This window comes from Ctenopharyngodon idella, chromosome 5 (genome assembly GCF_019924925.1).
Source record: "Ctenopharyngodon idella isolate HZGC_01 chromosome 5, HZGC01, whole genome shotgun sequence".
In the NCBI taxonomy this organism is placed as follows: domain Eukaryota; kingdom Metazoa; phylum Chordata; class Actinopteri; order Cypriniformes; family Xenocyprididae; genus Ctenopharyngodon; species Ctenopharyngodon idella.
Genome location: NC_067224.1, coordinates 30217089 through 30241546, shown reverse-complemented (window position 1 = coordinate 30241546; position 24458 = coordinate 30217089). Strand labels below are relative to the sequence as shown.

At 37.5% G+C, this 24458-nt stretch overlaps 1 protein-coding gene across 2 annotated transcripts in view; it reads right to left on the bottom strand.

Annotated features, from left to right (window-relative positions):
• zzef1 (zinc finger, ZZ-type with EF hand domain 1) overlaps positions 1-24374 on the bottom strand; it is a 48983-nt gene extending 24609 nt beyond the window's left edge. The window contains exons 1-37 of one of the 2 annotated variants that reach the window (XM_051895198.1): positions 23134-24374; positions 22093-22237; positions 21747-21941; positions 20184-20367; positions 19866-20065; positions 18984-19194; positions 17790-17906; positions 17337-17515; positions 16020-16118; positions 15654-15745; positions 15362-15507; positions 14909-15014; positions 13854-14072; positions 13612-13682; positions 12298-12488; positions 11751-11884; positions 11589-11659; positions 11370-11484; positions 10974-11133; positions 9827-9948; positions 9590-9712; positions 8853-9022; positions 8613-8694; positions 7798-7999; positions 6387-6529; positions 6048-6291; positions 5793-5872; positions 5626-5716; positions 5034-5541; positions 3888-4052; positions 3661-3780; positions 3346-3507; positions 3028-3157; positions 2385-2523; positions 2019-2184; positions 406-668; positions 119-288 (exon numbers count right to left, since the gene is read on the bottom strand). In XM_051895198.1, coding sequence (XP_051751158.1) covers positions 119-288; positions 406-668; positions 2019-2184; positions 2385-2523; positions 3028-3157; positions 3346-3507; positions 3661-3780; positions 3888-4052; positions 5034-5541; positions 5626-5716; positions 5793-5872; positions 6048-6291; positions 6387-6529; positions 7798-7999; positions 8613-8694; positions 8853-9022; positions 9590-9712; positions 9827-9948; positions 10974-11133; positions 11370-11484; positions 11589-11659; positions 11751-11884; positions 12298-12488; positions 13612-13682; positions 13854-14072; positions 14909-15014; positions 15362-15507; positions 15654-15745; positions 16020-16118; positions 17337-17515; positions 17790-17906; positions 18984-19194; positions 19866-20065; positions 20184-20367; positions 21747-21941; positions 22093-22237; positions 23134-23610 — 6192 coding nt within the window. In that variant the 5' untranslated portion in view covers positions 23611-24374. Of the gene's footprint in view, positions 1-118; positions 289-405; positions 669-2018; positions 2185-2384; positions 2524-3027; positions 3158-3345; positions 3508-3660; positions 3781-3887; positions 4053-5033; positions 5542-5625; positions 5717-5792; positions 5873-6047; positions 6292-6386; positions 6530-7797; positions 8000-8612; positions 8695-8852; positions 9023-9589; positions 9713-9826; positions 9949-10973; positions 11134-11369; positions 11485-11588; positions 11660-11750; positions 11885-12297; positions 12489-13611; positions 13704-13853; positions 14073-14908; positions 15015-15361; positions 15508-15653; positions 15746-16019; positions 16119-17336; positions 17516-17789; positions 17907-18983; positions 19195-19865; positions 20066-20183; positions 20368-21746; positions 21942-22092; positions 22238-23133 lie in introns of both variants that reach the window. The other variant, XM_051895197.1, reaches the window with a different exon arrangement.
• Positions 24375-24458: the final 84 nt, after the last annotated feature.

Genomic DNA, 24458 nt, shown 5'->3' with positions numbered 1-24458 from the left:
AAGAATATATATGAACTTTTAAGGCCAAGCAAACTGTTATCAGCTACAGTCTGGGGATTTTGGTCACATATTTGAAAAATAAAGCAAAGAACTTCATGTAGTATGTGCAGTGACTGACTTTGTCTCTAGGTAGCAGAGGGGAGCAGATAGCTGTAGTGCTGCTAGGCAGTGAGGTGGTGTCTGTGCTGCTGATGTCCTGAGAGGAGCCAGCCGTCGCTGGACACAGTTCACTCTCTGTGGCCGATTCATTCGAAGAAAGCAGGGACAGCAGGGCAGAGGCTCGTAAACCTACAGGAAACAACCGCAATTCTAACTATACATGCACACCACTTCAAACTTCCATTACTAATTAACACACATAATATGATTCTTAACAGATCATGAACATTCAAATATACTGATTACCTTTCCCAGTCTGTCCCTTCAGCAGGCACTCATTGATGATGTCAGAGCAGCGGGTCTGCAGAGCGCTGGCATAACCAAGGGTGACATCATCCAGGGGCTCTCCGTCCTGCGCTCTCTCGCTGACCACCTCAGAGGTAAACAGGGCCAGCGCAGCAAAAAGAAGCCAGGAGTAGTTATGTATGTAGGGCTGGATGAGTCTGTGGCGGTCACTGATGCGGATGGTGACCATAGGGTACACTGTGATACGGTGGGTGGGCAGATGGCTGAAGAGAAAAAAAAAAATATATAATATATATATATATATATATATATATATATATATATATATATATATATACACACATACATATATACATATACACACACACACACACACACACACATATATATATACTGTTATATATATATAAAAAGTTTTCTGTGTGCTGGTACGTTCGCAGCAGTGACAGAAATTAAATTTTCTAAAGTTTAAATTGATTTTTACCATTCATGGGCATTTTTACCTTTATAAAAGCAATTTTCTAATCTAAATAATATAGCCTATGCATCATCTTTTATATTAAATTCTTACTTTTAATCGCTAAATTAAATTAGAATCAGACACTATAATGCCGTTACCACTCAAATGAAATCAGTAGCAACAAAATCCGTCTTTGCAATGCAGAGGAAACACAGAAGCTGCATCCGAAGTGGCATTTAGATAGGTATTTACACAGACTGTTTAATGCAGTACAGATCTGACATCAATGCATTGACCTGCAGTTACAAATGCATAACTAATGGTTTTCTTAATGAGTGAGTCATTGAATCATTCATTCAACCGATCTGTTCAAACGGCCAATTATAACAGAAATGAGCATTTTAGTTTCTTAATGAGCCAGTCATTGAATCATTCATTCAACCAATCTGTTCAAACGGCCGATTATAACAGGAATGAGCCTTTGACTTTCTTAATGAGTGAGTCATTGAATCATTCATTCAACCAATTTGTTCAAACGGCCGATTATAACAGAAATGAGCATTTTTCTTTCTTAATGAGCAACTTGTTAAATCATTCATTTAACAGATTTGTTAAAAAGGACTTATTTATTCAGTAACTAAACACCACTGTGTGTTGCTCAGAGATGCAAAACCGTTCTGCTGTGACTTTGTTTGGAACTATTTTTGTTGGCAAAATAGAACAAAAACAGGCAATATTGTGTCTAAAATTAACTTCTTAAAGTCACTTAACTTCTTGTTTATTAAACTGTTGTATAAAATCAATCAAAAAAACAAACAAACAAACAAAAAAAAAACATGGCAATCTTTGCATAATTGCTTAACTGTATCATAGGATATAAATATAGCCTAAAAGACAAATACTCATACAGGGGCATTTTTACTGCATTTTAATAAAGAAAATCTTGCAGTGAAAGTGTGCACTCTAAATGCGCACGTGCAGTAGTCTAACCTAAACTTAAAAGGTTACATCACGCAGTTTATGCATGGACTCTCTAGGCATATTTTTGTTTGGTTTTTGCGAAGTGAGGGACATACTCAATGTCAGATCGCACATCATTAAAACATCAAGTACGATATTATCATAGATGATATATATATTTATAGTGTATTACCTGTCTGGGTATTTTTTGGCATTGTAACAGCCAAAGCAGAGATCAAAGTCCTCACAGACATTACAGTTAATCCTGCTGCCCACAATAAGGCCCTGGCAGTGGTCACAGGCATACTCCATGTTGACCATCTCATGGTCATCCTCATGACCTTCTGGTTTAGCACCACCTGAACAAGAAGAACAGAACCGTTCAATACACACACTCCGACTGATCAAGTGTGCAAGAAATGTGCTGCTGTAATAAATTCATTGCATAGTGTCTAACTTTATGTTACTGTAAAAAAGAAATGGAAATAATGCTTCATGACAATGTTGCTTTCCCTTCATTACAGTGTAAGTCATCGCCAGTTGTGATGGTGTGACTCACTGAGGAAGCAGGTCTTGCACAGGTCCATGTCTGTGCACTGCAGGCACCGGTAGCGATGCCACGGTGCGATCCGCTCGCAGCCGTCACACGAAATCTCCACATTCAGCAGGTCACAGTAGCGTGCAATGAACATGTGCATCTGCAAAGGTCAAAGGTAAGTGAATAAGTGAATGAGCACCAAAAATATACAATATGTTTATTGGGTAGGTTGCATATGGGGTTCTTTGCATATAACATTATTTTGAAGGCAGTTCTCAATAAATTGTGCCTAAATGTGTAAAATCTGTGCTTCTTCAGAGACCAAACACTGTTCGCAGATGAACTAGATCAAAATTTAAAAAATCTGCCTGAACAAAGTGACTGTCTATCTTACGATCAGGCATTACTGTGGATGCTGACCTTTACTTGTGTTTGCCGAGATTAAACATTGCTTTGCAGGAATACATTCAATACACATGACACGCATACTGTAAATAATAATGCTACACCTCCACCCAAAAGTTAGTTTTTGTGTTAATTCAGCTGCCTTATTTAATTGTCTCCATTATTAAAAAAAAAAATTGTAATTCGTATGAATTTTGTTGGTCTTTTGTGATCTACATTTATTGTGCAGGAAAACATTTCTTTGATGTGACATCTGTACCTTTCTCTTGTCCTCCACTGAGGCCTGGCTGATCTTGTCAAACCATTTCTCAAACATTCCATCCAAACACTCATCCATCCATTCACAGTTCCTCTCGTAGTCAGCGATCTCATCCTCCTCCGTCCACTGACTACACCACGTCACATGAAGAAACGGACAGATGAGAAGCCAAATGAAACATTGGATACATTTTAAGCCTAGTTTGTGAGATCAGGATTAAGTGTAGATTAAGCCCCATTAACAGTTTCAATAATACAAGACATGTTCAACAACATTACGTTAGCGTGTGGGTTTTGATTCCTGAAACCCTGCTCATACCTGATGGCAATGTCATGTACACTGATGTTTTCCTGTGACATGGTGAGCAGAAGATCAGGCAGTTTGATGTCTAGAAACAGCGACAAATCTTCTGCCTCCCAGCTCATATCCAGCAAATGCAACAGACATGTCTGCACACATGAGAGGGCAGGCAGCAGGACCCTGAGGACATAAAGAAGACATAACGGGCATAAAGCATAGAAATTACATAAAGAACTTTATTATTAGCAACTTCTAAAGCACACAAGGGTTTCAAAATTCATGTTCAGGGTACGACTGTGTAATTTATATTGTAGAACAAAACAGGGGACCCACTTCTCGTTCAGTGTGTTGAAGCCCTGCACGGCCTCTACTAGCATGAGAACCAGCTGATGATAAAAGTGCCTGACCAGCTCCCTCATCTTCTGCCCGCTGCCTGCCAACTGAGAAAAGTAACTGAGAAAGAAAGACAGATAGAGTTAAAATAATGATATTAGGATAGTGCTAGTACTATTAGATGTTAGTACCATCTGAAATGACAGCCCTTTCTTTGGATAACGTACTTGGTGAAATCTTTCTGACAGGCCAAGAGTTCCTGGAGAAACAAAATACAGGGTGCCTGGAAGAGGTGCGGTTTTCCCAGGGTGAGTATACACTGCTGCACGAGCTCCAGCACCTCACACACACTCAGAGCCTGGGCCTTCTTCAGAGCCAGAGTATTAAGAACACTGAACACACACACAAACACACTTCACTACTTCTGATCAGAGACATGTCACCATATATGTACACATTGAAAATCTGAAAATAAAGTTATGAAGTAAAATGAATACGAAATATTTAAGATAAAGCACTATTTCTAAGTTAATAATAAAACATGAAAATTTGTGTCATTGACCAAATAGTAAATAAAGTTCAGAATTTTTTTAATTACCAAAATACATTTTTAAACGCAATTTTTGTATGCAAATATATACAGTATATTGCATGGAAATACATACACACCCCTGGTCAAAGGTTTGAGGTCAGGGAGACTATACTATACTTTTATAATACCTTCCACATTGATAATAAGAAATGTTTCTTCACCAAATCAACATATTAGAATGATATGGAGGATCACGTGACACTGAAGACTGGAGTAATGATGCTGAAAATTCAGCTTTGCATCACAGAAATAAATTACATTTTAAAATATATTAAAATAGAAAACAGTTATTTTAAATTGTAATAATATTTTACAGTATTACTGTTTTATTGTATTCTAAGAGACTTCTTCTAAAAATCTTACAATTGCATATAAACATTTGTAATATTTTTTATTATATTAAAATATGTAAAACAAAACAGAAGCATTTTCAATAGTGTTCTCAGATGTACAGTAAATGCTACCATCATTCAACTGATTTTAATGCATAGATAAGTTCAAATATACATAAAATTTCAGCAACTAATAGCTGTAATTTCAGTACGACTTAGCAAATAAGTTGTAAGGGCTCTGGTCACTATTCACTTTTACTGTGTTGAAAAAAGCCAACAGGCAGAGCACAGAACATTCAGCACAGTATCTACTTTTGTGTTACAGTGTGTCAGATTTGGGTTAGTATGGGTTAGCATGACATGCGTGTGAGTTTATGCATCAAAATCTGTTGAATAATGGCATCATAAAGCTATTCACATCATGAGGTGAAAAAATAATCAGTTCATACCTGGTCTCATTAATGACTATGTCCTTTAAAAAGCTGAGGATGTGTTTGAGGATCGGGAAGCGCTCTTTGACAGGTGGTGCTGTGCGAGGCTCCTCCATAGATCTTAAGGACAGGAGCCTCAAGCGTCCCCGACTGAAAGGTGCTTTACGTGGGAAGACTAACGGAGACAGAGGCTCTCCTGTTTGGGAATGAAGACTTTCTGAGGAGCCCATGGCACCCTGAGAACTGATGCTGTTGGAAGGTCCAGCATCCACTGATGCAGAGAATGCCTGTTCCAGTGTCCGCTCACCCTGACCGGCCCCTGCTGCTTCTGCTCCTTCAGGGGTTTGGGATATAGAGGGAGAGGGGCTGGGCTGGAAGTCTCCCTCTGTGGTCGAAACAGATCGGAGAAGAGGAGCAGCACAGGCACCATCTTCAGGTCTGGAAGGCTCTTGTTCCGGAGGTGCAGAGATTCCTCCGCTTGGGCTGAATCGAAAGAGGAACAAACTTCTACTGATGCAAATTTCAGCTGTTAAGAGAGAGAAAAAGGGAGAGTGAGAATGCGGCATCATTATTCAAGAAAAAAATGCGTATTTATAGCATCAATATTTACCAAGTGACTCCATCGTAACCTCATTCTGACCTCCGTCTTTTTCCTCTACTCCATTCATTTTACCCATAAGGTAGCGCTGTTTCATCTCCAACTACCAAAACAATTCAAACAAGAGGTAAATAAAAATAAATGTTATTTTAAAACCAAAAATCATAAGCCATACTTACCATCCATGTTTTGATGCCATCTGCGAGTGTGTAAACCTGCATAACGTCCTCGCTGAGACCGCTCTGACCGTTTTTAGCAACTAATGCAGGGAAGAAAGGAAAGGAAATGTGGTCAAAAGGTCAAAAGGACATTTACATGTGTGAACACTGAATTGTCCTGTTCATACAAACATATATATGCTCATACACCATCTGACCCTTGAAAACTATTTAGAAGTATCTGCAAGTTTTGACTAAACATTAGATTGTACTAACCAAAGCTCCTAAGACTGTGGTGAAGTGCTGGTGTATGATACACCATGGCCGCCCAGGTGGCATTCACAGCCTGGTCAACCTTTGAGCCTCCAGCAATCTCGTTCCTGACTGGCTGCTTCTTGCAGATCAGCAAAAGGGTCCTCATGAGCTCCGTCCTGCCATCAGAAGAATCCTGGGAAGGATCCCAGCGAGCAAACTCCTTCAGGAATTCCACCAATTCATCTCCACAAGGAGCTGGCTCTTCCTGTTGACCAAAATTGCACAAGATGCACAAATGTAATTTGAGTTTCTTTTGGACTGAAACACACACATATACAGTAATATTCCTAGTACCCTCACCTGGTCGGTGTCTGGGCTGGACAGTGCTAACTCTTTTTCTCCAGGAAGCCCACTCAATACATGTCTGAACACAGGCTTCCATAGAGGACAGGACAGGACATGGTTCATCAAACCTGCAGGTAACTCCTTCACACCACGGATCCCTTCAAGAGGAAGGCAGACATGACACAAAACCGGTAAGTCAGTGTTTTTTCACACTTTCTTAACTATATGCAATTTATATTGTGAGAGTTTTAAAGGGTTAGTTCACCCAAAAACTTTGAAAAATTGTCATCAATTACTCACCTTCATGTTGTTCCAAGCCAGTAAGACCTGCGCTCATCTTCCGAACATAAATGAAGATCTTTTTGATCTTTTCTGTCCCTTCAATGACAGTCCACGTAACTACCACTTTGTTGCTTCAAAAAGTTCATAAGGAGATCATAAAATTAATCCATAATACATTTAATCCATTGAAATCTGAAGAGACACATACGCTTTATATGATATACAGATTGAATTTAGCCACATATAAACATTGATCAGTGAACATAAATAGAAGCTCAAATGCACCTGCTTGATGCATAAGAACAAACCTCATTGGTTCTTGCAGAAGCTCAAACATGCTGCATAGTTTATATATGAATAAAAGCCTAAATTAAATCTGTTCATCATATAAAGCGATTGTGTCTCTTCAGGAAATTTGGACTAAATCGCTTAATTCATATGGATTAGTTTTACGATCTCTTTACAAACTTTTTGAAGCATCAAAGTGGTAGTCGCATAGCTTTCTATGGGGGGACTCAGATTTTCTTAAAATATCTTCATTTGTGTGTTTCAAAGAAGAACAAAAGTCTTAGGGGTTTGGAATGACATGAGTGAGAGTAAATGATGACAGAATTTTCATTTTGGGGTGAACTAACCCTTTAAACATCTTAAACCTTTTTTATTGAATAAAATGTAGTTCTGTCCATCTGTTTAATGCCATTTGCAACTTAAATATGCAAGGCTTCCGGTGTCATTCACTTCCAGTTATTTTAGCTGTACAAAAACAGTCTGTTATGCTCCTTTGCAAAACTGGCAAAAACTGGCATTTGTTATAACCGTATTTTACCATATTATGTAATCAAACACATTGCTCTCTAGTTCAGATGGTTTTATCATTTACTGCTCTTAGTTATGCAGTTATCTCGTTATTTACCTATAGCAGCTAATAAACCGGAAGTCTCACACATTCACAGAAAATCGCTTACTTCCACATTGCAAAATAAGGTGGATACATTAACATTTATTTTTCTACAGCCTTCAATTTACAGTTTATTATTTGAAGGAGAACACGTTTTGTGGAATAAAGTTTTTCAAATAAAACACAGAATAAAATTAGCCTAGATTAAACAGAGAAATAATAAACTGGACTAATCGATTATCTCACCGTAAGGCGATTTCAAAGCCATGGTGCGGGAGGCCAGACGGCCCATCAGCCTGGACACGAGGAGCTGCAGGTCTGAGGTCCAGGACACAGTGACGTCCGGCAGGCCGTAAGCAGTCACTGTGAACTTGTAACCCCATTCGTTATTACTGCTGTCTGAGTGGAACAGAAACTGCAGCTGGGGACCTGCTTTAAACGTCACTTTCTGAAGAAAAAATAAAAACATAATTTATTTTACATTGCATTTTTTTTTTCTTCTTCAAGACACCAGAACAGACTAAACAAAATAATTGGAATTACGTACAAGCATGGGGCAAAAGTAATTGCATTCATTTTTAACTCTGTGACCGTCACAGAATGACTGCACATGGAAACTGTCTATAGCTGTCTATTCCTGCTTGGATTTTTCCTTATTAAATGTTTTGAAGAAGTTATTTTTCTTGTAAGAGAATGTATTTTAGAATTATATTGGTTTGGATCTAATTTGGATATTGTTGATTTTTGTGTGTGTGTGTGTGTGTGTGTGTGTGTGTGTGTTTTTCCTCACTACTTCTGATAATTTGGATTATGGATTTTTCATGTTTGCATAGTTGCAGATTTATTAATATTAAGCTTAATAAATTAAATAAATAAATAAATAAATAAATAAATAAATAATCACACTGCCTGTTCATTTATGCCCTTTTTTTGTTTGTTTGTTTGTTTTTGGCTGGTGCCCATGATTGGGTTACCATTACAAACACATTTTTATATAATTAATTACACAATTAACATTCAGTTGACAACCCTAAAATACTCCAGTAAAACAGTTTTTGTACCTTTGGCCATTTCTCTGTTCCAACCTTCATATCATATCGAACTTTACCTCCCCTGGCATCAGTGAATTCCAGATAGTCGTACCTACAAAAAACAAAACAAAAAAAAAAAAAAAAAAAAAAACCCACACAATCAGTGTAAATATAAAGCATACTTAAGAGCCACAAGGGGTCTGTAACAGGAAAGTGAGGGTTTGGATCCTGTTATCACCAGAAGGTGGCAGTAGAATAAGCCTGTCACACCTTTTCTCTGTTTCACAGCGTTCATCAAACTCCACCTCGAAGGATGTGGCACCAGGACAGACAAAAACGGTGGTTTCGTGTCTGCTGTTCTCATAGTTATGAGGCGACTCCATTTGCCACGTCCTTAATACAACAGGCTGCTGTGTCTGCTGACAGCCCTCCATATCTCCCTACACACACAAGGGGAGGAAAACTCTGACAAACGCATTCTTACTAATTATCATTCTGTTACTCGTGGCTTGAATATCTTGCTTTTTAATTGGTAAGTGAAAAAAGTGAAATACTCAGTAATTTTAATTCCATTTATTTTTTTACTTGAACATGTCAAAAGATTCAAATGTCAAAAGATTCATAACGCTCAGAACACAAAAGATTTAAACTGCTCCGAAGCTCAATGAAGCAGTGTTTTGAAATCCGCCGTCACTATACAAGTCGTTCTTTTGTTTTTTTGGCACACCAAAAATATTCTCGTCACTTTATAATATTAATATTGAACCACTGTACTCACATGAACTGATTTAAATATGTTTTTAGTACATTAATGGATCTTGAGAGAGGAAGTGTCATCAGTGGCTATGCAGGCCTCACTGAGCCATTGGATTTCAACAAAAATATCTTAATTTGTGTTCCGAAGATGAACGAAGGTCTTACGGGTGTAGAACGACATGAGCGTGAGTAATTAATGACATTATTTTCATTTTTGGGTGAACTAACCCTTTAAGACACAGTGAACTGACCTTGGAGAAGATGTCCTCTGTGTCACTTGACAGCTTCTTAAGCATGTCTGCCAGAGGGTAGAATCTTTTGAGCAGCACACAGTGAGGAATATCCAGAGCGCACAGCTCAAGCAGGAAAATTGTCTATAACAGGACACCGTACACACTTATATATATACACATACATGCAGAAACATAAATAACAGAATAAATAATGAAATAAAGACACATATATAGTTGGACAAAGCGGTGTGCTACCAGCTGTCTTGTTGCCATGGCAAGGATAGATCCACTGAGTTTCTCCATGATCTCAGCTCCAGTGAAACGCTTAATAAGAGGACTCAGTATGTCTCTGGTACCCGAAAGGAACTGTTCCACATCTAATAGCCAAGAAAAACAACATAGATGTATTCACACTGTGACAGACCACTGCAAATAATCACTACCGTTCAAATGTTTGGTGTCTGTAAGTTTTTTTTTTTTTATGTATTTGTTCAAAAATACAGTAAAAATACTGTGAAAAAATATTACAACTTAAAATATGTTTTCTATTTTAATACATTTTAAGATGTAAATTATTCCTGTGATGGCAAAGCTGAATTTTTATCAGGCATTATGCCAGCCTTCAGTGTCACATGATCCTTTAGAAATCATTCTAATATGCTGATTTGGTGCTCAAGTAACATTTCTTATTATTAACAATGTTGTGCTGCTCAATTTATTTGTGGAAATTGTATTTTTTTTTTTTCCAGAATTGTTTTATGAATAGAAAGTTCAAAAAACAGCATTTATTTGAAATATAAATATGTTATATTTATAAATGTCTTTAATGTCTCTTGATAAATTGAATGTGTCCTTGCTGAATCTTACTGAGCCCAAACTTTTGAATGGTAGTGTATGTGTCATGTTCGCTATTTGCTCTGAGGTACAACTTGCTATTTGACAGTCAAAAATAGCTGACAGTATAGCTTAGTACTAAACTAAAAAGTGCAGTTACTGAAAATTTTACACAAACATTTGCTGTTTTACAGAACTCTACTATCTGAAGGCAAATAAAAATGCATGGAACTGGACTACATCATTATAGAGACTACAAAACTATTCGGAATACAGTGGGATCAAAAGTGAACTCTGAAAATCTAAGAATCAAAATCTAAAGTTTAAAACTAAATTTCAAGATGATCGGGTTTTACACAGACACATGCTGCTTGAGTGCTGAAATCCATAAAATCCAACTCTTCAATTCAACTTTTCAATTGTTATGTTGATAATACAATTTGTAATGACAAAGGCTTTAAAATATAAATCTTTTAGCACAATAGAAGCATTCTCAGACTTCTGGACCCCACTGTATTTTGAAAGGCTCTAGACAAGCAGAATGGAAAACTAAGAAAAGCACACTAACATTTAAGCAGAATTTCCCTGGCCAGATCAGAAGAGGTGGCAGTTCCTGCTTTAAGCTGCAGGAAACACCAGGACAGCAGGCTGCCCTGTAGAGCCCAGAACAGAGACAGCAGGACCCTCCAAATGGATCCTCCTCTGGAGTCCAACATCAACACCTCACACTGAAAAAAGGGAGAGGGACATTCTTACATGGATAAACATCACATTACTCTTCATAAAGCTACTAGACAAGTGAAACCTCTTAGTGAGTTGTAATACAATGCATTACAATATGAGGTGTCAGCTAACAGATAATAATGCACAATGTAAACATCTAAAGCATGTGTCAGCTATTTGCAGGAGTTTGCATATGTGTGCAGATGAGGTGACTAGATGAGGTTGGCAGATGTCAACATGCCTCTCTAGTGGCCACAATGAGCAGTGTGTCCATGACGGTCAGGATAGGCGAGATGTCAAAGTCAGACGGGGCTCCTTTAGGGGGCAGCATAAGGAGACCTTTTGGGTCCTGATCACTGGAAACAAAGATGAGCGAGAGAATGTGTGAGAGCAGGAATTAAGATATATAGTTCTACAGGACAGGATGGGGAGTGGTAGTTTAAAGAGAGGCGTTTCATACCTAAAGTAACTGCAGAGAGACTCAAATGTCAGTTTTACAGACTCCGGTTGATTTTCATCAGTTATGTTTTGCTAAGAAAAGCAGATAACAAAAAAAAATTGCTCATATAAAAGCAATTCAATAACATATTCAGTCAAGGCAAGTACACTCTTAGAGTCTTACCATCATGTGGAAGAGTTTGTCCCTCCGGCTCTGTTTGTTAGGGTAGAAGATGGCGGCTCCATTAAGAATGGCTTTCACAGCTTCTTTCCTCAGAGCTTTCTCCACTGCAGTCTCTACTTCAGGCCCGTCCACCACTGCACAGTGCAAAAACTATGAGTTACTCTCTTAACCACTAATCAAAACACAATGTTCTAACTCCATGGCTTTTAAGTGAATGCTTTAAAGACATCATTCTTTAGTTGTTAAGCCATCAACTTTAACTGATATTTTGGAAAGTTGATACTACATTATCGTTCAAAAGTTTAGGGCTGGTACGTTTTCTTTTTTCTTTATTTTTATTAATACTTTTATTCAGCAAGGATGCATTAAAGTGACAGTAAATACTTTTATAATGTTACAAGAGATTTCTATTTCAAATAAATGTTGTTCTTTTGAACTTTCTATTCATCAAAGAATCCTGAAATAATGATCACGGTTTTCAACACTGATAATATCAGTAAATGTTTCTTGTGACATTGAGTCATACAGAGCAGTATGCTAGTCTAACCTTGACACAAGTGACTGTAGAGCTCTCTGACAGCTTCTGCAGGGTCCACGTCTGCACTGGCTGAGGGTGATGCTGACGCTGAGGCTGTGATGTCTGACGGCTGGGACTCTGTCAGGCTGGGCAGCATTGGGAAGCAGTTCTGGAGCAGCTGAAGCAGGAGAACTCGTGTCTTTACAGCCTCCTCTCCCTCACTGTGAGTGTACACACACACACACACACACACACACACACAATAGAGAAACACGTTAACACAGACAAAACTTGACAATTCAGCACATTTCCTTTAAGGGAATGCATCATGGAAAAGACAAGTTTGTCCATGGATGGTCCATGCACATTGCTTTTTATCGTCATTAGTTTATTTTTACTCCACAAAAATATCAAGCAGCACAGCTATTTTCAACATAATAAAAAGAAATGTTTCTTGAGCAGCATATTAGAATGATTTCTGAAGGATCATCTGACACTGAAGAATGGAGTAATGATGCTGAAAATTTAGTTTTGCCATCACAGGAAAAAATTACATTTGAAATTTTACAACAGAAAAGGCCACACTACTCTCATCTCAGTCTGTATTTAAAAACGGTTTGTATTTTGTATTCTATTTTTGCCTTCATTAGTTCATTTTAAAAGTTTTTTTTATGTATTTTATATGTGAATAAAAGCCTAACTTAAATCTGTTCATCATATAAAGTGATCGTGCCTCTTCAGAAAATTTAGACTAAACCACTCAATTCATATGGATTAGTTTTGCGATCTCTTTGTGAACTTTTTGAAGCGTCAAATTGTCAGTTGTGTAGATGTCTATGGAGGGACAGAAAGCTCTCAGATTTCATTGAATATATCTTAATTTGTGTTCCGAAGATGAACTAAAGTCTTACAGGTTTTGAATGACATGAGGGTGAGTGCTTAATGACAGAAATTTTCATTTTTGGGTGAACCATGCCTTTAAATGGAAAAAATTCTAAAATATACTGTATATATTTTTAATATTTTGTTTAAAATAATTTAACATGAAGTAGAGTATGTCACATCATAGTACCCTATTTTCTTGGCTTGAAATTTCATGTCAAGTGGACTTCAGAGAAATCTAAATCACAGGAAGCAAGAAAATCTGACCATTTGAAGAAAGTGTCACATGATCAATATCACAAATATATTTTTCTGATTAGTGGCCTAGAAATAGTGCAGCATGTTTTTTTTTTATTTATTTATTTATGTCATGGTGTAAAATCCCATTCATAAATATTTAAAATAAAATCCATGCACATATAAATATTAAAAAACATACATTCATATTACAGCTTTACTCACATTGATTTGAGTTTGCGGTAAAAGTCCCAGAACAGCAGCAGGCTGAGGTCACTAAAGTCCAGCAGAGACTTCTGCTTGGACAGAGACACATCCTGTAACATAGGCTCAGGGTTTATACAGCTCTCTTTAAAGATGCATGCAAAGTTCACAAAAAATGCATTATGAATTTTAGAGTTGTGTTAAAATAAATCAGTTCAAAGTCATTGTGAGACCCCTTGCAAGAGGACAATTGGTGGGTATACCATATCTCTTGTGAGCTGCTGGATGAAATAAAGGGTTTTCTTCATGAGTGTGAGACCTGTAACCAGGTCTGAGGCGCTCCCCTCGGTCTGAGAACTCAGATCCTCCACATCCTCCATCCGCTCAGAGTCTGGACACAAATAACCACTGAAACTCATCTGCTGAACCCCCAACCGCTCTGCTGTGTCCTGCCTAGCACACAGGAACTTCACCATCAGAAACTACATGCAGAGACAGAGAAAGGTTATGTTAATCGAGTGTGTATTGTCTTATGCATATAAATACAGTTTTTAGAGTTTCCATATTTAATAGCATCCACTCAACAATGTTTTGAATTAAAGATCAAAGCATTTGTGACAATGACATACAGAAAATTATTTCGACTTGTCTTTCCATTCTTACAGTAAAACATACTTACAATAGAACTAAAACAGACAAGCAGAGAATGAAAAAGTGAAAGTGAAAAAAGACTGTGAGAAAAAAAGAGATGTGAAAAAAAGATGTGAAAGTGTAATTTTCTTATTAGAGTCGCCATGAAAAAAAAAAATGCACCTTATCCGTTTTCTAAATGCATGTTATTCACCCTTCTGTGAATGATTCATCCATGCATATTTCATCATTTTTAATCAATGTCATAATGCAGTCTTCCGGTGAAATATTAGACTTCTCTCACGTGATGCATGCCAGACTCCAATCATTTAGTCTGCTTAATCCCTTTCTTACAATCGACTGCAAGCTCACATTAAGATTAGTTGACTTCAAATCCTCCATGGAATCAACTAATGATGTCTGAGTCATTCATTTTAAGGTGGGAGTAATGGACATACAGTAATTCCTGCGGGCTTTGCTTGCTTCGCACATTTGCGTCACTTGTATATATGGTACCTTTTCACTTTTTGTGGAAAGCTACTGGGTTACTTTGCCATGACAACATGAATGTTTAAACAGTCTGTATTTTATTGTTTATCATGTATTTTAAGGGTTTTCCCATAACCTAGACAGACAGACAGACAGACAGAAAGACAGAAAGAAAGAAAGAAAGAAAGAAAGTCCATACTTTTGACACTCTGCATTGTTGCAGCTTGATCTCCACGTCGTTCCAGTCCTCCTCCACCTCAAACCAGCCAATGGGCTCCTCCTCACTGGTGTCTGGTATCCTCGTGCTGAAGAGTATGTGTTTGTGTGTGAATGTGATACACGTGACAGTGTGTGTGGGGTACAGAGGCAGATAATAGCGAGAGGTCAATTGACTGACAAAAACATTCTCACTGAATTTACAGCCTTCTTGGCCGTGTGCACACATGCAAAGACCAAAATACACTCACATGTACTGGGCAAGACAATACATTCTCACACAAGCTGCTCTCTCTCACACACTCCATAACAAGCACCATTTAAAGTTCATGTGCTCAGCATTTGGCTGTCTCTTATGAGCAAAAGTGTAATGCAAATTAACTCCAGATGAATAAATCAACAACTAAGCATGTTACAGACTAAGAATGTGACATACCTGTCTTGGAGAAATTCTTTATAGTCTTTGTAGTCCCAGCTGTCAAACTTTTTGAATCTTTTGAAGTGTTTATCGGCATCAAATGGCTCGCTGTCATTGTAGGCAAACACCAAGCCACATTTAGCACCAATGGCTCCTTTACGCACCTGAGGTGGAAGAACATGGCACTGCTTTAAAACTAGGATAAGCAGATGAAATCAGTTTGTGTTTTAACAACCATACAAATGTTCTAATTTCATGTTTATGTAGTATAAAACACAAAAGTTCAAGTGTGCACTGAAGCTTCTCTCACTTTTATCTTGATCTGTGTGACCTGGAAGCAGCTCTGGTTTTCAGTGGACAGAATCACACTGGCTTTCCTCTTTCCATTCTCTGTCAGAAAACCTGCAGGTTGAAACATCTCAAATGAAACATCTACTTTTAAAGTCTCAACTTTTACTTTGTTTCTAAGCAAAACAGATTATGTAAAATAAAAAAAATAAAATAAAAAAAAACATATTTGTTCTCTCCACAGAGAAAGGTTTGTAGCAACTTTTGTCCCTATCCATCCCAGTACTCTCTCTACTTTATCTGTGAAGTACTTGACCAAAATACCTGACCCTCCCTTCTCATATTTTAAAACCAGTATTATTTGGAACGTTATGTATGGTTTGCGCACCATCTCCAGTGTTGGGCTCTGTCAGCATGTTTTCGGGGCCAGACTTTTCTTCTTTACTCTTCACATCACATGCCTGCAGATGGAGCTGGAGGGGTTTACCTACACACATACACACACAAAGGTTTACATGTATTACAATGCTGTGAGCCAATTCAGCTAATTCCTGTTTCTAAACAACTGTAAATGCAGAAATTGGATTACTACACCTCATCCTAAGTAGACTCAACCTGTCGAGTTTTAAGTGTTTGTATCTGTATTTTTGTCTGTTTTCGCTGAAAGTGAAATTTTGTGCAGTAATGACTAATCTCTTCTAATCAATATTAGATATTTTTAATACAGCTATGTGGAGCTGCAAAAGAAATTTGTAACTAAAATCAGGAAAACAAACAAACAAAAAAAAAAAAAATCAATGTAAAGATACTCTATGGCAGGGGTTTTCAAACTGGGTTGAAAGGTGTTTCTTATTTCAAGAAAAAATTATTTTAGCAGTAATGAACAAGGATAAAAAAAACAGCTAGATCAGTGTTGAAAGAAAGCTTAAATAAAATAAAATAAAATAAAATAAATTACAAATAGTTGAAAAACAATGTTTATAAATATTAGATGTAAATTAGAAGTGTGACGCAATGGCAACTAACTGAAATAAAATAAGTTGAAGTACTAAAATGACTAAAACTAAAACTGAAATTAAAATAAATAAAAGCTAAATAGAACAACAAAACTTAAAGGGATAGTTCACACAAAAATGAAAATTCTGTCATCATTTGCTCACTCTCAAGTTGTTCCAAACCTGTATGAATTTCTTTCTTCTGCTAAACACAAAAGAAGATATTTTGAAAAAAGTCAGAAACTAAACTGTTGATGGACCTCATTGACTTCCATAGTATTTTTTTCCATATGGAAGTCAATGGGGCCCATTAACTGTTTGGTTAGCCATATTCTTCCAAATATCTTCTTTTGTGTTCAACAGAAGAAAGAAATTTATATAGGTTTGGAACAACTTGACGGTGAGTAAATGATGACAGAATTTTCATTTTTGGGTGAAATATCCCTTTAATATATATAAAAAAAAAATAAAAATAAAAAAAAAAAAGCACATAATATTACCAAATAAGCAATATAAACATATAAAAATAAAAGCTAATTTAAAATATGAATTATTACCATAATAGTATATAAATTATACTAAAATACCTCATTAAAAAAATAAGTGTCTTGCAGTGCACATTCATATATAGTTATGGGGATCATCACATGTAGGAGTTCATTTCATCAAAGTATCAAAAATAATTTGTCTACGGAACTAATGTCAATTACCGTTACGGTAGAGAAGTCTTAACCGGACCAACCCCATAGAGGCCAGCAGTGAGGAAGCTCTGTATTCTGATTCCAGATGCTCACAGATACCAGACAAAGAGATGAGGACTTTAGCCACGCTGCCTCGAGCCAGAGCGAACGCTAACAGAGTCAGCTCAGCCTCAGGAGACACACAGCAGCTAGAGAGAGGTGGGACGATTAAAAGCAAAGCACTTCTGATAAGCTTTCTCAGCAGAGAATGGCAGAGTGTCCAATTACATTCAGATGAAACAGCTGTAATTATTCACTGATAGAAAACAGTTTCCCATTATTATCAGGTTGACTCGTATTGTATAATTAAAACCGAAAGGGGTTTGCCGTTATTGCAGTCCCCGTCAGCATTGTTTTGACCTCTTAATAACACATTTAAATGTAAGTTGAGCTGAGCTTGTGCTAGTACAGCTTGATTCTTACTCTGCTATGCGCAGTAAAAAGCCGTCCACCTCTTCCAGAATGTTTGCAGAGAAGAATTTGGGGAACTCCGTCGAAGACGGTGTTAAGGACAGGGGTGGCATGTGTTGTAAGGCTTTCCTGGAGAACAAGTGTAAAAAACAGTAAATGAATTGTTCTGAACAAATGAAGGGGTTAATCAGAACAAAACCATATATACTACCATTCAAAGATAATTTTTTTTTTATGTTTTTGAAAGAAGTCTCATTAACTAAGGCTGCATTTATTTAATCAATTAAAAAAAAAAAAAAATCAAAAACATCTCATTAATATCAGTGTTTATAATGCTACAAAATGGTTGTGCTGCTTAATAATTTCATAGATACCATGATACATTTTTAAGGATAATTTGATGAATACAAAAATTAAAAACAACAGCATTTATTTGAAATGGATTTTTTTTTGTAACATTATAAATTTCTTTACCGTCACTTTTGATCAATTTAATGCTTCATTGCTGAATAAAAGTATTCATATTTTCAAAAAAGAAACTTTTGAACGGTAGTGTAAATGTCTCAAAAATTGTGACTGTCAATTTTTTAAATCAAAATGGGTAACACTTTATTTTAAGGTGATGTAGTGACATGTGACTACATGTCCTTACTATAGTAATAACAATAAATGATGCATAATTACAAGTAACTAACCCAAAACCAATCCCTAACCTTAACTCTATAGTCATAAATACATGTACTTAATATTACTCAGTACTTATTTGAGTAAGTGCAATGTAACTACGTCAGCTTAAAATAAAGTGTAACCTCAAAATGCATTAGGCAATATAGAGAACGAAAGTTCCCATCTAGGACACTATGGCCTGCTTTCACAGACATGGCTTAGATTAAGCCAGGATTAGGCCTTAGTTTAATTAGGACATTTAGTAAGTAGCTTTTATAAATGTGACTTAGTAAAAAAAAAAAAACATTACTGGTGTGCATCTTGAGACAAAACAATGGCACTGACATTTTAAGTTATGTCAGTGCAAGTTGCTTTCAGTAAAAACAGCTCAAAGTCTGGGACTATGCTTAAACCCTGTCTGTGAAACTGGGGGTGTGTAAATCAAAAGCTGGATTTGTGCAGCATGTGACTAAAAAGCAACAAATATAGTACTATCACTACAGAGAAGCAAAAATTCATTAGTCATTTCTCTTGACTTACTGTGTGCTCTGTAGGACTGTCTGCGCAAGCACAGGGTTGGTTTCCATGGAAGCGGTGACCAGAGATGTGAGGAGCGACAGATACCATATAGCTGAGGCATCAGATACTGAAACCTCTTTGCTCTTGGTGATCTGGTAGCCCATTGTCTTCAGACCGTGAATACGTGTGTCACAGCCATCGCTAAGGCAGCGCTTAATGTTTATCTGAATGTCTGAGAGACAAAAGGAAGTTCTGTGTGAGTTTACAAAGGCTTTCTGACTTCTTGCATTCATGTGGATAGAATTAGTGGATATATACTTGAAATACATAAATCACAGTCACTCTTTACATTCCACTCATAGTATGCATATTCAAAATACATATACACTACTGTGCAAAAGTTCGGGGTAAGATTTTTTGAAAGAAATTATTCCACAAGGATGCATTAAATTGATCAAAAGTGACAGTAAAGACATTCATAATGTTACAAAAGATTTATATTTCAAATAAATGCTATTCTTTTGAACTTATTATTTATCAAAGAATCCTGAAAAAAAAAAAAAGTATTACTGTTTCTACAAAAATATTAAACAGCACAACGGTTCTTATTATCTGATAATAAGGAATGTTTCTTGAGCAGCAAATCAGCATATTAGAATGATTTCTGAAGAATCATGTGACACTGAAGACTGATGCTTAAAGTCACAGGAATAAATTACATTTTAGAAGATATTAAAAAAATTATTTTTAAATTGTAATACTATTTCACAATATTACAGTTTTTTTTTTTTTTTCAAATAAATGTAGCCTTGGTGAGCATAAGGGACTCTTTCAAAAACCCCAAACTTTTGAACAGTATTGTACAACTCTAAACTTCAAACAAAACACTGTGCGTGTGCTCACAGGGATGGTTGATGTTGGCATTTTCTAGCAGCGGTACATAACCCGTGACGTTACTGGGGATCCTCACATCTCTGATCTCCTGCAGGGAACGCCGGCTCTTCCCTACAGCTACAGAAACCAGCTGCGGCATGTAGCTGTGGTCATTAGACGCAACTGCAATGGCCAACCGTCTCAAAACTATGTCTGGCTTCATTTTTAACCTGTGAAACAGATGAGTGGTCATATTTAACTAGTTATTTAACAAAGATAATGGAATGTGAGACATTATCAGCGATATTTTAATTCCATGTAGATGCACCAATGAAATAAGCAGCTTGCCTTATCCAATGTGAGCGAGCGCTGCCGTCCGACTGCCAGAAAGACACGGTCTCACCGTTGGTCAACTTGTTGATATCTGCACTATTGGACGAAGCCTCGATGAAGCTGTAGCACTGGGTGACCACTTTGACCTTATCCACATCTGGGTCATGATTGAGCTCTGCTCTGTACTGGATGTCTAAATCTGAAAGGAGAGTCATCAGAATATGAAGATGAAGGGCAATGAAAGAGATGAAATGAAAATGTTCACATATTTTATCCACAGTAAGTTTCACCACTAGCAACACAAAATAAAAATCGTTAAAATAATGTTTTGTTTTCAATAGAATTTAGTAATGAGTCCTAAAACCCACAAATGAGTTAGCATTTTTGCACTTCCGGTTCCATTCTCTCATGGCATCATGGCAGTTTTTGGTTAAATTCCTGAAATAAGGTCTGTGGTTAACACAAGCACAAGATATTGTCCCAAATGGGTTAATGGGTTTTTGGTTAAATGCCTGAAATAAAGTCTGTGGTTAACACAAGCACAAAAACAATATTGTCTGCTTTTGCGCAATTTTGCCAATGACAAAAGTACCTATAAAGCCAGAGCAGAACTGCTGTGCGTCTCTAAGCAACATACAGTGGTGCTTTGTTTCTGAATGAATCTGCGTTTTGAGTGAATCAATCGGGGTAACCAATGATTCAATTGCCCTTTCATAAAGAGAGCCATTTACTTCATTCCTGAATGAATCAGCCATTTGAATGAATCGAATGAATGAAGGCTGATTTATACTTCTGTGCTGGACCTACGCCAGAGCCTCTGCACTGTAGGCTATGCGTCTGTTTTCATTTATACTTCTGCGTCGTTGTCCGCGTCGACGTGCATGCAGACCACTAATAGGGAGTGTCCGCGGTCATGTTGAGTATCAAAGCAAAAGCCGAAGAAGTAGCTTGTCATGTCCGTTGTCAGAAAAGCTTACAAATAGAAGTGCCAGAGAAGCAGCAAATAGGTAACGACTTTTGTTGCAGTATGACTGCCTGTGTCCCCAGAAACAGAGCGTTTTTTCATTCCTATGGAAGTTGAAAACGCTCGCTCTTCTCCGATTGCTCCGTGCCAGTTTTTTGACCTGAGCGAGGGGTTCTAGAAGACCAATTACAGCGCTTGCAACTGGCATTTTTAGTTTCTTATTTAGAGTATCATTTCATTAAAAAACTCTGTCATCATTCACTCAACCTCATGGCCTGAAGCCTAACCGTATGTGTGTAATAAATTCTCTGTTGAATTAAATAAAAAACATTTTTTTCTGAAGCTACTTTTTGTAATCTCTATTTGCTTTTCTCAATTAACACAATAATGACTTTAAATTATTTTTGGGGGGTAATTTCTCAGCCAAATTAGATGTGCAATTAATTTGCGATTAATTCGATTAATTAATTCGATTAAAAATTTTAATCGTTTGACAGCCCATATATATAAATATATATATATATATATATATATATATATATATATATATAGCCCTTATATATTATATATATTGTTAATTTTTGTTACGACCCCACCCCCCATTTGCCATTCACCTTTCTCCTTCTGCAGAAGGTAATCCAGGAAGTCTTGCACTACAGATGACCTCATGGTGCAGATGCTGTTGTAGCCTTCCAGCACAGGGAATGGAATGGCGCTACTGGGGATGCGATTCCGGTGCAAGAATTTCAGAATTTTGGAGGCATGCGCTTTGAGGCGGTCCTTGGACTTGGAGAAGATATCCACAAATCCTGGATAAGCATGAAGGGTAAAAGAGGAAAACAACTGGGTCAAACACTGACAGTCATTTGCATAATCACCCAGAATGGTCAACTAAGGACATCTGTGCTCCTGTCACCAGTGCATTCAAATAAATATGCATGTTCATGTCCGTTTCCACACCTGGTGTCAAAGAGCATGCCTGAAGTTGCCTGATCACATGACTGAGTTCTCCCTGAAGATTGGCTCCATTGGAGTTCTTCAGTGCCATGAGCATGTTCTCCACATCAACAATCCCATCACCCTCAGCATCAAACTGACCAAAGGCCTGAAAAGCACAAATGGAAGAGATTATTTTTCTGTCTGTACAATCTGTGGCACAAATATCAGGACACAAAGGAGAAGACAAACAAAAAAAAAAAGGACAACAAAACAGTCACTCTGCTGGTCTCTCTAGTTCTCTCAAACCAGTTGTCTGTTTCACCTACATAAACACACTGGAGCCAGCATGTGATTCATTTGTAAAGCAAATGAAAGAGTCATGGTTAAATCAGGAAAGGCACAAAAGTACCACTGTACAACCATGTTTTTTGGATACATCTTTTTAGAATACCACGTAAATACCATAGTGCATGAATAAAATAATCATTCGTACCAATTATATAAATATACTTATACGAATGGGCAGCCAATAGTCAGAACGTCAACTGTAGAAATATGTTTTAAAAGTAAGATTTGTGATTGCCAAATTTAATTTATTATATTTATTGGCAAGAAGAAGAGTACAGCAAGACCTGGCACTAGATGTGTCGGACTTCTCCGTGGTCAATATGAATTGGTCATTCAAATCAAAACCTGAAGCTGCCAATAAAAAAAAAGACAAAGCAAATCTAATAATGACAGTCCCATAATACATGTACTTAAAACGTTCTTTAGATTGGAAGTAAACTACGTGGAGACAGCCAATAAAAGTCTTTATCAAACGTGTGATAGAAAGATAGGGATTACACAATATAACCACTCACAGATGAGTAGAGCTGAAGGGTCAATTACACAACTTGAACATTACTTATTTACTAATTAATCGTTTAGTTGGCGGGACTTAGGCGCTTTTCTTTAGTGCACTACGATGTCTAAAATCACCCTTCTTGGGTTCTGAACCTTCAATTTTTTAATTACCAGAATTGGCATGAATTTAAATAACTAGGCACACTGTTGCATCACCTCCTCGCACTCATCTCTGGGCGCGTCTCTGCTCTCCAGCATCTCGCAGAACTGCTCCAGGGTGACGGACTCCTCCCCGCGGCTCAACCGTTCCTCCAGCCAGCGAACCAGAGCGCTCTCGTTGCGAGCCAGCACCGACTCCGAAATGGCGACCCATGAGTCGCTCATACGGGCCGCTGCCTCTCGCAGCTTCACCTGTTCCAGTAGAGCTTCAGGGGTGGGGAGTCCGTAGATCGGTGCCGGCTGGTTCGCCGCACTTCTTCCGCTTCTCCCCGGACCGGAGCCTGCCGCTCCTCCACCTCCACCACCACCGCCGCCGCCGCCGCCGTTGCTGTTGCCGCCGCCGCCACCTCCGTTACCGGCCCTGTTGCCTGTGGCCGCAGAGGCCGGGCTGCCCTCGGCGAACACGGGACTCTCCGTTTCTAGGTCCTCCTCATCGCCGCTCCCAACGCCACAGCCGCTCTCCGCGTTCCCCATGCTGTTCTTTTGCGGCCTCGGGCTCTCTCCCGATCGCCTTCAGCCCGGGTTTCAATCTTAGTTTTAGTGTCAGGTTTGTGCTCTTCCAGTTAGTGCGTTTCTCCGCTGTCACTACCGCATTGACGGGCTCCGCCAGCTGACGTCATGTTTGTCAGCAGAAAAACTTTGGTCCCTTCCGTGAGCTCAGCGAAGCCCGCTGCGTTGGAAACACGCCCCCTAGCGTATTACCTCCAGTATTTGATTTCTTTTTTCTTTTTTCTTTTTCTTTTTTTTAAAATTTTGGGCAGGAAATAAATAAATATAATATTAAGCCAAATAACTATGTGCTCACATTCGAAGATGTTTAATTTATTTGTAGGGCATCTGGAAAGGTAATTCTTTATTTCAAAAATGCAAAACAAATTTAAAGGAATACCCTACAAAATACTACATAGAATTTATCTAAGAAAGTTTAGGAAAGGAATATTTGATATACCTGTGAATTTTGTGGACTGGAAAAAGAAACAATTTTGTATTTGTTTTATAGCCTAATTGTATTTACTCAAGATTATTTATAAAGTATTTAGAATCGATTTAATTTAGATGTGCTTTTTATTTTCAGAACAACATTTTTAAATGCAATGGGACTTACTTTTTTTTTTTTTTTGTGGAATAAATACCATATAGCCTACATAAAAAGAAGTGGGCTAATGACTGTAGCTAATAGCTACAGTACCTGTTAAAGTTTGGAAACATTACAATTTTTTATGTTTCTGAAAGTCTTTTATGCTCACCAAGGCTGCATTTATTTGATAAATCAAAAATACAATAAAAAACAGTTATATTGTGAAATATTACTACAATTTAAA